This window comes from Spinacia oleracea, chromosome 1, assembly GCF_020520425.1.
Source record: "Spinacia oleracea cultivar Varoflay chromosome 1, BTI_SOV_V1, whole genome shotgun sequence".
NCBI lineage: Eukaryota > Viridiplantae > Streptophyta > Magnoliopsida > Caryophyllales > Amaranthaceae > Spinacia > Spinacia oleracea.
Window position 1 is genome coordinate 130785588 of NC_079487.1, and position 14155 is coordinate 130799742.

Genomic DNA, 14155 nt, shown 5'->3' on the forward strand with positions numbered 1-14155 from the left:
TTCGACTCATAAGTGCAACTATTTATAAGAACTTTACGGTTTGCCTCGTAAGTGCAACTATTTGTTTTATACTATAATATTTTGTTCTTGAATTAGTTAAATTTTGGTTGCTTATTGTTTTTAGTAATGTTCTATATCGATTTAGTCCATGTACTATTTTTTACGCAGTATTATAATTAAAAATTAAAAATACAAATGTTGATGTTAGCACGACTATGGAACGATGTTCTTAGTTAGCCACCAGGCGGTCTGACATGAAAGTTTCTTATTTTAATCAGATCGAGTAAATCCAAATGAATAAGAGTAAAACTTATTGGAGTTTATCGACTTGAATGAAACTTATCTCAAATCCTATATACAAATTATCGAATCTAAACCTTACTCTGAATTTCAAGGTAACGTCATTCCCATAATATGATTGGAACAAGGTTTAAAGCTCTAATTTCACACAATGTTCTTTTAGAGATTGGATGGTTGTAACATTGAGTCAAACAGTCTTACACGATGCAGAGTATGTGAATGAGCGATCTCGATTCTCTATTACAAAAATCCAACAAAAAACACGCATATTACACAAGCCAAAGAGAATTTCAAGGAATTGCCAACGAGAACTTTGAGGAATGTTAAACATCAAGTGGCTTGTATTGGACACAAGTGGCCCAAAAAACAACCATTCTTAGAGCAAGATTAGCGTTAGTCTGAGCAATAGTCTAAGCAATGACCTTTTTGAGTATTAACCTAAGACCTCCATTTAAGTAGAAGAGTATGAAAAAAGTCTGAGCACGAGTCTTGGAATTTCAAGACTCTACTTAAGACGTTTAAACAGTAAATTCAATTTTATTATTTTTTTCTTTTTTTTTATTATTATTTTCTTAAGTTTGAGGAGTCTTGAATGAGTACGAGGGGTGAAGTGAAAAAATTAAGTAAGTCTGAAAAGGTCTCAACAAGAATCTGAGAAATTGAAAATAAATAAAAATTACTCGTAATAAAAAGCTGATGTGGAAGTCTTAGCTTATACTAACGCTAATCTTGCTCTTAGTACCAACCCAAAATATGACAATACCAAAAACACATAATCTCACGTTAATTTCAGAGTTTATTTTTCAGTTCAGTTCACTTAAATTAAATTAAATTCGGAGCATATAATTCAGTTTAGTTCAGGAACATTCAATTAATTTCAGTTTAGTTCATGAATATTCAATTAATCTCAGTTTCCCCTCAAAAAATTTAATTAATTTCAATTCATTTCGGTTCGGTTCAATTAGGTTCAATTATATTCGGTTCAGTTCGGTTCGGTTCGGTTCAATTATATTCGGTTCAGTTCAACAGAAAATGTTCAAAGAGTCGGACTTTCTTCGAGAATTTCCGGCAAATTCACTGCTCCACCTTTCGACGTATTCTTGATTGAAGCTTTCCCCATGGCTTCCGAATCCCCCAGCGCTGTTCGAAAAGGTTCAAATCCTCAATTACCACTGCTAAATCCAAACTTTACTGTTGATTATATTTCCCCTTAATATTTGATCTCTCTTTAATTTCTCTCTTTTTTCGTGCTATTTTTTGGTGTATTGCAGTCGTGATTCACTTGAGGGCAACTGGTGATGCTCCCATACTCAAGCAACAAAAATTCAAGGTCTTGTTTGTTTTTCTTTTCGGGTTTATTGTTGTTGTTAAATTCCAATTTTATTGTTTCTCGTTGAATTGTTTTTTCCTTTATTGGAAGACCTAGAAATGTACTGCTAATTGAAGAAGAGGGACACCAATTTCTTTATTCTTGGAATAATTTTAATGGGAAGATAGCGAATTAAGAAAAATTCATATATTGAATGACAAATTTTTGGTACTAGACTGATCAAGAATTCACGGAGAGTGGTATACACTGGCATTCTTATACATCATCCCGAACTAGGGGCGGCATCGGTGCATCGCAAGCGTTTTACTTTTATGGTTCTTTGAAATTAGGGTTACTGACTCCGTTGTGATCAAGGTGAAGCGATCATCTTGGAAATTGAGCTGTTTGGAGGGGCTTGACAAGAATACAACTGTGATACTATATGAGAGAAAAGGCATAGTAAAATAAGTTATAGGTATATTGGCTTATATTAGGAATTAGTTCTGTGAACCGTGGTTTCAGAGCTATTTGATCATGAAATTATGGATGTTTGCTTAGAGGAACTTATGGGATGACTGACACTGTAAAAAGGAGAAGTGCAATGTAGTATGTTTAGTCGAAGAACAAGGCATATTATTTTGTTTATATGTTGTTTATGATACAATTATCCTGACGTCACTTTGTTATTCATTTCTCTCGAGAATTAACAAATGGTGAATTGCTTTTTTCATTTGATTTCGTGGTCATATTTGCTTTTAGGTTATCAGTGTAGTGGAGTGGTTGAGCTGAGGTAGACAGCTAGATTATTTTTCTACTTTGATGCCGCATATTTCTGCCTGTAACAATGTGCTAGTGTGCTACTGTGTAGTCCTGGGCATAACGACACAATAAAGTTTGATGAGAAGAGAGAACACGAGGAATTACCACACAAACAATATTGACTGAGTGCACTTTAGGAACTGTTGAGGATCTTTTCAATTTATTGTCAGTAGCACTTGCATCAAAGACAATCATTGAGAAAAATGGCATTGCTAATTTACTAGGGGTACTTAAGTTGGATCAATTAGACTGAAGGATGAAAGAGGCCATTTACTTATGCTGTCATTGAGTATCATTCATTTATCAAATATGGCACTCTGTTAAGGTTGTGGTCATTGGAAAAGGTGTTGAAGTTGTGCTATGAACTAACATAGCTGGGACAAATTTAAGAGATAGATTGAGAAAAGAAAAGGGAAGAAGATGAAGTTTGATTGATTATAAAATCAGGAAAGCAGCAATAATATATGGAAGTTACAAGCATTTGAGAGACTTGTTCTCTCCCAAAATGCAAAACAAACTAACAATAAGCTCTCAATAATATTCAGCATGATTCCCCTCTCCCTAATATTCTCTATATATAAACAAACCCAAGCATGATCTATTGAGGTTGTTGTGATCATTGGAAAAAGGTGTTGAAGTTTCTATAGGGGTCAGTGTTTTATGACTGCGGTAATACCTTTTGTAGTTTGTGTAGAGTATTGATAGCACATCTTATGTATTGGGCTGTCATATTGGGACCTTTGCTGCTACCATCGCTTTTAAGTTAGTCAATGCTAGTAACACCATCGTATTGATTAGATTGGGCAAGGCACTGCACATAACATTTTTTAGTCCGGGAAGGGCGCTGGGAGCCTGGGACTACCTCAAACCCTTTATTTTATAAAAAAAATTATACTTCGTAATTGGTCTAGAAGATGGTTAAGATATTAGTCATCAGTTTCAGGTGATGACTGAATTGTAAGTGCTTTTGTTTTTAGTTTATTTTTAATTATGCTGCAGAATGAACACTGACCAGTTTACATAGGCTCTCTACCTATTTGAATGCAAACTGTGGAAAACTGACAGGCAAAACTTATTGTGCAGATTTACATTCTCTGTAACCGAACATGAAAGGTTTAAAGATTTTAAATTTCCATGCTTTCATTCACGGTGTTATTATTTTACACTACAGAAACTGAGGATGCGTTTTAGCACTTACCATATATATTTATATATTGTGACATACTCCGTATGAAGGCTATGATAGCAGCTTTTAACGACTTCTCTTTCTCTATTTGACTTTTATGCTTTAACTTAGTACTAGTATTATTTTTTATTTAATCGTGGGTTAATGGCTTTTTTCTTTTTTATCTTCTCAGCATAGATTTTTACAGCCTGTCCCATACTGCTTATTAAAATTTCTTGTTTTTTCTTCATATAAGATGCCATCTGCATATGAGGTTTCCGTAAGACTTGTATAGTTATATGAATTTTTTATTATCCACGTTCAAAGCGCTAATGAGAAAGTATTGTCATGTCAGCAGAAAATTAAGGATGGGTTTGTTCTTGGCACCTTTATTTCTAAGAAATCATCTGTTATACTTGTATGTATTCTTTTGTGTGTGGTTTATCTGTTTTTTTAATTGATGAATGAGCAACAGTTTGCCTGATTTGTTGACTCTTCTCGTTATAGTTCTCTGTTATGCTTTCATTATCCTGAATACTGTTTATGTGTACGTCTTTCAGGTCTCTGGCACTGACAGGTTTGCTAGTGTTATTGATTTTCTACGTCGCCAACTTCATAAAGAAACCTTGGTAGGTGGCTTTTTATGTTGTTTGTTTTCCTCTTCCTAAGATAGATCGTTATATTTTTAGTTTTGTGTATTTTTGCGCAGTTTGTGTACATCAACAGTGCCTTTTCTCCTAATCCAGATGAGTCGGTGATAGATCTCTACAATGTAAGTATTCTTTTTTCTTGATGGAAGCAAATGAGTTTGAGATCTTGGTAGGACTAGATATTGTTGGAATACTATTGCTATAAGTCCTCTTGCACACAGAAGATCTAACAAATTTGATTTGCAATATATGTCACTAGTACTGTCATGTGTCCCCCTCCATGTTTGGGTTTGTTTTCAATTTTAGATGGTTCTTAATAGTATCAAAGGGGGAGTATTGTTTTAACAAACTACTTTATATGAAATTATGTGAACTTAGGTCCATCTAGGATTCTAGATAGCTACATGTTGTGTTCAAGATCAACAACCTTCACTAGCGTTTATATTCTTTAGAATTCCCAAAATATAGCCATATTGATGATTTTGATGAATTCTACTGTGTCAATAAGATTTGTATTGAAGAGTGTTAGTTTGATCTCATAACCTAGTATGTCAGAATTTGGTCGTCCACTTATATCCGGATTTGTAGAATCGGTTCCCTTGAAAGATGGGCCATGGCAGTAACTAGTGGGGTTAACTTCACTAGTCAATTGGTGCATGGCAAAGAACTTGATTTACCTCCAAATTGGTAGGCCTTACCATTGAATTCCTTCGCTGTGTCCTTACCTTCAGTTGTGGATAGCAGCCTATCAGGTGGCTTGAGAACCAGTAACCTGAATTATGAGGCTTAACTTAGTGCTCTTGCAGACCTTGTGTAGAGTGGATCTAGGTTAAAGCAAACAACTTTGGAGTTTTTGTTGCATGATTTTTTTATGCTTATAATTTTTTAGGAATCTAAGAGCCGTTTATAGCTAGTTGATTCCACCTCTTGCTTGATTGCATAGAGGGTTCATTTCAAATGTGAAGCTCCTTCGCAGTGTAGAGACCTCTAAAATAAGCTCCTAGAGTAGTTCTACTTCTTCCACGTACTTGTAAAACCTTTTGCACCAGTGTGAGAATCAGGTGTTCTTAGTTTTACATTGCAGCTTGTGTAAAAGAATTGCTTGCTGATTTTAGAAATAGTTTAGAAGTTTCGGGACACTGTAAAAGTTCTAGCTGAATAAGGTTAGGCATTGTCACAATTCAATGGGGTTAGATCTGCCAAATATAATGCTTAGTTTGATGACTGAAACACGGTGTTTCTTCTGTATATCACGGTGTCTTTCTCGTTCCAGACTAGCTGCAACTACCTGAACCCGACTCACTCCCCACCAAAAAAAGAATAAAAGAAAATAAAATAATACAGAGCCTTTTGCTGTGCTGAAACGACTTTCAATAAGCTAACTGTTGATTTCTTGTTGTAGAACTTTGGAATTGATGGTAAGCTGGTTGTCAATTATGCTTGTTCCATGGCTTGGGGCTGACTGTTGAATTGTTGATACAGCTATTTCATTTTACCGGTAAGCTTTTGAATGTTATGTAAATTCCTATGAAGAACCATGTTTGATAACAAGTTTGAAGCATACTTCCTGTATTTACAGTGATTTGTTGAATTGATCAGAAATGTACATTCGACGTGCTATATGTTCGATCTCTGAGGCCATGTATAGGGACACCGGACACTGCTTCAGTTGTTGGTTGGCTGATAGATTGTGGAGTATGCTGTATGCTGACTCTCTCTCCCCTCTTAATGTGTCATTACAATAGCAAAATTTACATGATTTTAGTATTTATTTCACTTGTAAAGTTGACATCATTTCTGTTAATGTTTGTGGAAAGCAGAAGAATTTTCTTCCGGTTATGCATCCTGCTCGTCTTCCCTCTTTTTTCTTGAGTCTGGTTGTTTTTCTGTTAAAAATATTATAGATCATTTCATAATTAATCCCGACTTTTCAGGCCAGTATAAGGCCCATTTGGGCCCAATTCAGGCTGGGCTATTTTTATTTTTATATAATCAACATTTGGGTACTTGGGTTTGTTTCGTTGTACTTTGCAGTTTTGCTTCTCCTTTTTCACTAAACATTTGTTTCAATCAATATTTTATCATGATGGTTTGTCAAGCACATAATTTATCGTGTTTATGAGAATTGAAACATGCATTTTGGAGGCTTGATAAAACTTGAAATTTTGGTTCATTTTTCTGTCCCAAATCTGTGTCCCATCTAGTGTCCCAACTAATTCCAATGAATACAAATAATTCATTTTTTGACTCGTGCACAGTGCACACCCTCTAGTCATCTACCACCTTAAGAAATGTCATTTATAGCGTGATCAGTATTATTTTATTTGGGGAAATGAGGTTTATTTACCTATTGAGAATCTGAGAATGATTTTTTCATAAATCTCAAGCAAAAAGTTTGTTTTCAATAAGTAATCACCTACTGTTCATTGAAATTCCCTCACCTTAACCAACAAGTCACCAATTTTATCATAGTAAATGGAATTAATATAATTTTGTTGAGTTGGGACACTGAATAGGACATGGATTTGGGACAGAGGATCCACTAGCTTCAGCACATTTTCACTTCATTTTCCGGGTTATAGAAAACCCTTGCTTCATACGTACTTTGTATAATTCCTTTCAAGTAATCAGATGGTCTATTGTATTCGAGTTTAAATTTCGTCTACATTATTTTTCCTTTAAAATAATTTGATTTATATCCCATGCCGAATTAAGGTCGAGTTTTTGGTCCTATAATGTGAGCCAGTCCAATGACTATAGGATGCACCTGCACCTCCCAACCCCATGTCTGGTTAGCTGATCCCTGACACTATTTTTCTACTCATTGGCGCCTTCTTTTGCTCAATAGTTAGACTGAGTAGTAAATTTACGTTTTTCCTCTTTTTTTTTTTTTTTTTTTTTTTTAATTTAATCCTAATTAATGAAAAAGTAATGTGAAATATTGGACCATCAAAATATCTTTAAAATATTTTTTAAAATAAAAAATGCAACGGCTTATATAAAAGCAAAAATGTTTCCTAGTTGATCATAGATCACCTACGCCTCAGCTGTTGTTGGTAACACTGCACACCACCCTATGCAAGTACGTATCAACCGATTATATGTTGGTTTAATGGACGGTTGAGATTAGAGGTGAGAAGGTGATGGATATAGACATTGACACAGTGGATAAAATCTTGCCACTCCCTTCCCTGAGTCCTGGTCTCTGTTCTTTCAATTTTTGTTGCTGTCTGTATTATGGCTAATTGGCTTACCCTCTGCAACAACTGAAACGGGGGAAGGGGAGAGGGATATTTCATTCAAGGCACGATACCCAAGATTTCTTCATCCATTTTTACAATTTATTTGTACCCATTGGCTAACTAATTACTCCAACAAAAAATCAAATTTTACATTGGACTTCAAGCAAGAGTTACGGCCATGTGAGTACATGTTAATTTTTTACTCTTCAATTTTACTAAGGTTGCGTTCTATTCTACCTGATTTTCACTTATTTTTCTTGAACTTATTTTATCCGTACTTATATGAACTTATCTAAACTTATTAAAACTTATCAAAACTTATAAATTATAATTGGCCAACCCGTATTTTCCTGAACTTATCTTATTTGAACGTATTTGAATTTAACTGAACTTATATGAACTTGTGGAAATAAGGTGAACAAAGCAGGCCGTAAATTATATTCTTTCATGGTTTAAAATGATTTTTGCCAATTACCAAGGATTTCGTTTAGGTAATATGTACGGAATGTTACTTACTTTTGATCAATTTTACTCCAGTGTTCAACCAATAAAAGTAAACAAGGTTTTGTTACAGTTCTACATACACTTGTGTTTTATGTGTCTTTGCCAAGTTTTTTTGGTTCTACTACGAGGAGCTTCCACCGCCTTCGGCGAGTGGACTAATCTCCCGCGGGAGTTTATATGGGTACCTCGATAGGCAGCATCCCTCCCAGTTGAGATTTTTTCTATTCCTAAGGCTCGAACCCGAGACCTTGATTAAGGAGCAAGAGGCCTTTAACCACTCATGCCAACCTCAATTGGTATGTATCCTTGCCAAGTTATATCTGCAAAATGCCATTTTGTAAAGAAAAACATAATTTTCAATGTCCTTTGGATCATTTGTAGTAATAAATGTTTGGTATTATAGTGCTTAGATGGTATTACTAATATTAGACTCATTAAATTTTACTCAAGTTTAATTTTACTTTCTATTGTAGGTACGAGTGATTTTAATATTTTATGTGATTATTTAAAACTTGTGAAAAAGTTTGATAATGTCAACTTTTTTTCCAATCCACATTCACACTATTTTTTACACTATGTGAACCTTTTTTTTTTATTTGGAATATTCCTTTACCGGATCAAATACTACAGAGTAATAGAATATGGAGTCGAGTAAACCAATTCCGTATCACGAGTAGTAACTAGTAACGTTCATCAAACAAGTCGAATAAACCAATTCCAACAATTCAATTATCAAACAAAGTCTTTATATATAAAATAAAAATAAAAATAAAAATAAAAATAAAAAGGTTGTAAAAACGTCAGATAAATTTGAAAGGTAGAAAAGAGAAGTTTGAATAGATTTTGTCTTACACATTGTCGAGCACTAGATTTATTAGCCCTGATAGCAGGGGGAGAGTGGTACAAAACCCAAGGTCGGTTTTGCCTATTTCTTACAAACATTTGCACATTTTACAACACCAAAAAAAACACAAGAAGAAGAAGAAGAAGAAATAAAATGAGCAATTGGTTAGGATTCTCTCTCATTCCACACCCTCAACTCCATCACATAACTGATGATGTTCATAACTCACAACAACTAGAAGAAGTGAATTCTACACCGTCGTCGTCGCCGCCGCGTCACAATAACGCCACCTCCTTCATACCGCTCCGTTCCGATGATGGTTCCTTCTTTACTACCGCCCTCTCTAACGGCTTTCACAATCTTCCTTTTTCTGCTCCCAACCCTCAACTTGAAGGTACTTGCACCATTTATTTTATTTTATTTTTACTTACAGTAGTAACTTAATTAAGGATAAGGTTGCATACTGTCTGAATTATATAACTTATCGTGATAAAATCTTAGAAATTCTATGTTCTTTGTTCAGGTTTTGATTTTTATTCAATTTGTTGCACCGGAGATTATTTTAGTGTCATATTAGTAAAGTTCGTAACTTTTTTATTGTTGTTTTGTTTTGGGAAATTAGAGTGGAAGTATGGGAATGAAGAGCAGCACCCAAAGCTGGAAGATTTTATGGGTTGTTGTTACTCAACGTCTCAAGACCAAGAAAACAAGATGGTTATCAACGTCAATGCACTTCCCCAAGACCAATTCTCCTCAAACCAACTCCAAATCCAAACGTGCCCTTATCAAGACGGCGGCGGCGGGGGTGAAAATGGAGGTGTTATTCTCAACGGCGGTTGCTCACAATCGCTTCAATGCCATCAATACTCATCATCCCCCTTCGACGGGGCCGCCATTTCCCAGTTCAAATCCTGGCTTAGACAAACTCCGCCGAATATGGGTGGCAGTGATGGTGGTGGTCAACTCCAATCACTCTCCCTCGCCGTGAATCCAGTGGCCGATAGCAAGAAAAGAGGGCACTCTAAGTCGCTCAATGGCGGTGGAGAACTCGTCCCTAGAAAATCTCTTGATACATTCGGTCACAGAACATCTCAATATCGCGGGGTTACCAAGTAAGTTTTATTTGGGTCTCAAAAATATTGTCAAATTATTATTTTCTCCATTTCGAAAATAGATTTTCCACTATGGTTGACTTTTATTCCTGTAACCATTACTTTCACTCTTAATATCTCGAATCATGTGCAACTAAAAATTATAAAAAATTTAATATTTAGAAAATATATATTGAATCTAACCTCACCTCATGTGACTGAAATTTTCTTACGTATGAATCAAAAAAAATAGCTAAAGTCGTAGTGTGAATAGTGTAAAGAACAAATGATGCAATATTTTGGGAACGAATATTTTTATTTTGTATGGTTGCGCTCTGTTTTTAACATTAAAAAGTTGGGCCAGGCATAGGTGGACAGGAAGATATGAAGCCCATTTATGGGATAATAGCTGTAGGAAAGAGGGACAAACGAGAAAAGGAAGGCAAGGTTAGTAAACTTTTTTTTTTTGTTCCAAAACAGAGTACAAAAATTCTACACTATACAGAATTTTATTGCTTGGTTTTTTTACGACAAGGACAACTTTCATCGATGGGTGAATATTGGTTCTACATTTCTCTGATTCTCAACTTCATCTGTGCTGTAATATTCACGTGAAACTGACTTTTTTTTTCTTCCTCTTCATATTTCTTACTTTCTGGGTTTTGGAATTATGCAACGTTGCAGTGTACCTCGGTATGTGAAACTTCTTCAATTTTGTTTTCGAGTAGATGGTTAATTTTTATTTATTACATGTAACATAAAGTCAAATTGCATGTACTTTTTTTCTGCTAAAATTCAAATTACATGCATTAAAAGAATAAAATGTTGGATATTATAAGTTATTAACCGATGGTTTTCATTTCTACTTGGATTTGTATTTGGAATCTAATCATATTTGATTTGTTAAGATTTATTGTAAAAGTTTCTAGGAATGATGCATCTCATGGTATCCAAAAGTGTTTTTAATCTATATGGTTAACGACAATAATACAATGATACTCCTTCTGTCCAGAATTAATGGTTACATTTGAACTCCGATTACGAAGTAGTATATGGATATGGATGGATTATGGACAAAAATACTATTCACATTTGTACTCTCTTTTCTTTTGTATTTCCCAACAAGAATTTCCAACACTCTTAACATACTAAGAAATGCAGTATAAGAGTTTCCTTAACCGTAAACGATTATGGATAAATATCATTAGTTCATTACTCAAGCCGGGATATAATTGTTGATTTATGTTCATGACAAAATCACACGTTGTTCAAAGTTGTTATATGTCATGAGTGACTACTCATTCTAATACTGTTTGTATAATTGTATGTATCAGGTGGTTATGACAAAGAAGAAAAGGCAGCCAGAGCTTATGATCTAGCAGCACTGAAATACTGGGGCCCAACTACTCATATAAATTTTCCTGTAAGTTTTTTTAAAGTCAAACATTACTTAATTAAGCAAATAAAATGTAACCTGAGTTGACTTTAATTATCTTTTGATGTTTACTTTCCTTTATCTAAAACCCAGATAACTGATTATGAGAAAGAACTTGAAGATATGAAGAACATGAATAGACAAGAATTTGTTGCCCATCTAAGGAGGTACTTCCTTGTTCGGATATTGATGATTTGTGTTGATGAACTAGTTCAAATTACACTATTAATGCGACTAATATAATATCGGACATAGAAAATACTTACACCTTACTGTTTATGATACGCGTGTCACAGACAAAGTAGTGGATTTTCAAGAGGAGCATCAATGTACCGAGGTGTAACAAGGTATGTACTCCATTATGTGACAATTGAAGTCTTGAACAATAATACTCCAAATTAAATGAGTACTCAATAATAGTGCAAAATTGGCAGCTTTTATATTCAATCATCAATTTCAAATAATTGGGGGTAAAATGCATAATGTATATGGATAATTGCATGTGAATAACTATTGCATTGCACATACAATTTTAGTAAATGAGTAAAGATAGATCCATCTTAAAATTTCTGTAATTGGCTAAGTTTGTTTTTCTTGTTGTTGCTTTCATAGGCATCATCAACATGGAAGGTGGCAGGCTCGAATCGGACGGGTAGCAGGCAACAAGGACTTGTACCTTGGCACTTTTAGTAAGCTTTTATCTCATTTTGGTATTCGAGAAAAAACTAATGATGATTTCATCCTTTCTCATCCTCGTGGTAACTAAAAGATACCTCGTCTGTTATTGTCTAAACCTTAAACCTTTAACGTTTTATGTAGTGAGTTTTTCATGATCATATTCATGGCGTGCTTTAAGTTTTTTACAGTTTTAATTTACAATGAAATGCCATTCTTAAAAATAGTACATTAAAATAGCTCCTACACTAAAATTAAGTCAATTTCTTGTTTCATTAATAGTTTCCTATGTTAATGTTAGGCACACAAGAGGAAGCAGCAGAGGCGTATGACATAGCAGCCATAAAATTCAGAGGCACGAGTGCTGTAACCAATTTCGATATGAGCAGGTATGATGTCAAGAGAATAGGGTCGAGCTCAACTCTCATCGGTGGTGATTTAGCAAAGCGGCCATCACCAAATAAGGAACTAACTCCACCACCACCACCACCACCACCACCTCCACCACCACCGCCTGCCCTAGAAGACCACAATGCTTGCTCTGAACCACAACCACTTGCTATCATAAATGGCAGCGACAATGCCTCGAATAACTTGCCTAGTATTATGTGGAACAATCAAGGAAATGATCAAAGTGAAGCTCAAGACAACACAATGTCTTTGGTTTTACCTTCGAGAAACATTGATGGGAGCAACTCGTACTTACCATTACATGGTCAGAAATATGAAGAATGCACGATTAGTAATGATGGTGATCGCCTAAGTAAACATAATCTAGGTATTGTCCCTCAGCAGGTTCCAATGTTCGCGCTTTGGAATGAATGAATTTGGTTGCATTTTGCTAGAGGATTATATATTAACATAGGAAGCTAAGCTAAACTATTATTAGTTTTTGAGGAAAGTTAGCTACAGAAGTTGTTAATTTTGTGTAGGAAATTGATATGGTGCTGGGGGTTATGTTATGGTCGTATAAATCGGTTAAATGGTTAGATTTTGTGCACTGTTATAACAATTGGTAATGTTGACATTGAATTACATGGATGAATGAGTTGGATGGTCGTAGTACTATGTAATCTTTGCTAATTTTGTTAGATGTGATTTAAATTGATCCGGGGTGTTACAAACTTATACTCCGTAATGCATTGTGTTTTTCCAACTAGCATGTGATGCAGTGTTTGAGTGTATAAGTGACACACACTAAGGCTCTGTTCTCTTCAGCCAATCAGGAGGAGAAGCTATAACCTCTATGTAACAATTGTTGAAAAAATTTAGTGAAATACAGAGTAACAACTAACAAGGCTATAGAGAAATAAAATCTATTGTTGGTCTATTTCATATAATAAGACAAAGGCCGTGTAGGAGCCATCGGCCATGGCCTTGGTTCGACTCCATAGTGCATACAAAGGCTGTCTCAATAGTCAATACGAGCACCAAGCCAGGGCCCGGTGCTAATGTTAAAGGTTCATAATCTAAATGTATTAAGCTATGATCTCTTCGCCTGATCTAGTATGGTCTGATTGAGTCTGACTTTTTCTTATCTGATCATAATAAAAAGAAGTACTTTGATCCGTAGTATGAAGCGGATAATAAGAACAAGATGAAAAGAACATAGACTAAATACTCTCTAAATGACAAAATTAAAGATAAAGATGAAGTTTTAAAGTAAACTTTCTAACATTGTTCATAATAATTTAAATTTGTTAGATTCTCGTAGTGTAATACTCACATAAAAACAAGCTCAGAAATCAAATCTTATTCTCTCACCAGTTTGACAATTTTTAGCTAATTAAGGTCAACCATTCCAAAGCAATCCTCAGTACGAATACTCCCTAGATCAAGATTTAAATTTATTTATTTATAAATTAAATGTGGGAGCTAAAATGTCATATAGCTAGTGGCTCGAAGCCCAAGCTAAATAGTGGTGGCTAGTGTCCAACAGGTTGATTAGATGGGACAATGCAGGAGAGAGAAGAAACTGCAGCGCAGTTATGTGCGCAGAATAGCTAGCTAGCTCAACACTAGATAAACGCTGAGCCCTTAATTTTTCATTTTCCCCTCTTCCCTGCATTCGGACTTTAGGCTCATCTTTGATCGGATAAGTTTGTTAATGCACAACTTTGA

At 34.9% G+C, this 14155-nt stretch overlaps 2 protein-coding genes across 5 annotated transcripts; both read left to right on the forward strand.

The window, feature by feature from the left end:
* The first annotated feature begins 1298 nt into the window (after window positions 1-1298).
* On the forward strand, window positions 1299-6249 carry LOC110803879 (ubiquitin-like protein ATG12). 3 transcript variants are annotated; one of them, XM_056828651.1, is made up of 7 exons: window positions 1299-1452; window positions 1572-1630; window positions 3952-4011; window positions 4154-4222; window positions 4303-4365; window positions 5646-5741; window positions 5823-6249. In XM_056828651.1, the coding sequence occupies exons 1-6, from the start codon at window positions 1419-1421 to the stop codon at window positions 5703-5705; spliced, it is 345 nt and encodes a 114-aa protein (XP_056684629.1). In that variant the 5' UTR covers window positions 1299-1418; the 3' UTR covers window positions 5706-5741; window positions 5823-6249. The 3 variants fall into 3 exon arrangements, with proteins under 3 accessions (XP_056684629.1, XP_056684626.1, XP_021865116.1); XM_056828648.1 differs by having other exon boundaries at window positions 1300-1452; window positions 5843-6249; XM_022009424.2 differs by lacking the exon at window positions 3952-4011 and having other exon boundaries at window positions 1304-1452; window positions 5843-6249.
* Window positions 6250-7385: 1136 nt separating this feature from the next.
* On the forward strand, window positions 7386-13099 carry LOC110803895 (AP2-like ethylene-responsive transcription factor BBM). Of its 2 annotated transcripts, XM_022009438.2 has the most exons (9): window positions 7386-9227; window positions 9456-9945; window positions 10289-10371; window positions 10609-10617; window positions 11259-11347; window positions 11453-11526; window positions 11656-11706; window positions 11972-12048; window positions 12336-13099. In XM_022009438.2, the coding sequence occupies exons 1-9, from the start codon at window positions 8987-8989 to the stop codon at window positions 12857-12859; spliced, it is 1638 nt and encodes a 545-aa protein (XP_021865130.1). In that variant the 5' UTR covers window positions 7386-8986; the 3' UTR covers window positions 12860-13099. The 2 variants fall into 2 exon arrangements, with proteins under 2 accessions (XP_021865130.1, XP_056684585.1); XM_056828607.1 differs by lacking the exon at window positions 10609-10617.
* Window positions 13100-14155: the final 1056 nt, after the last annotated feature.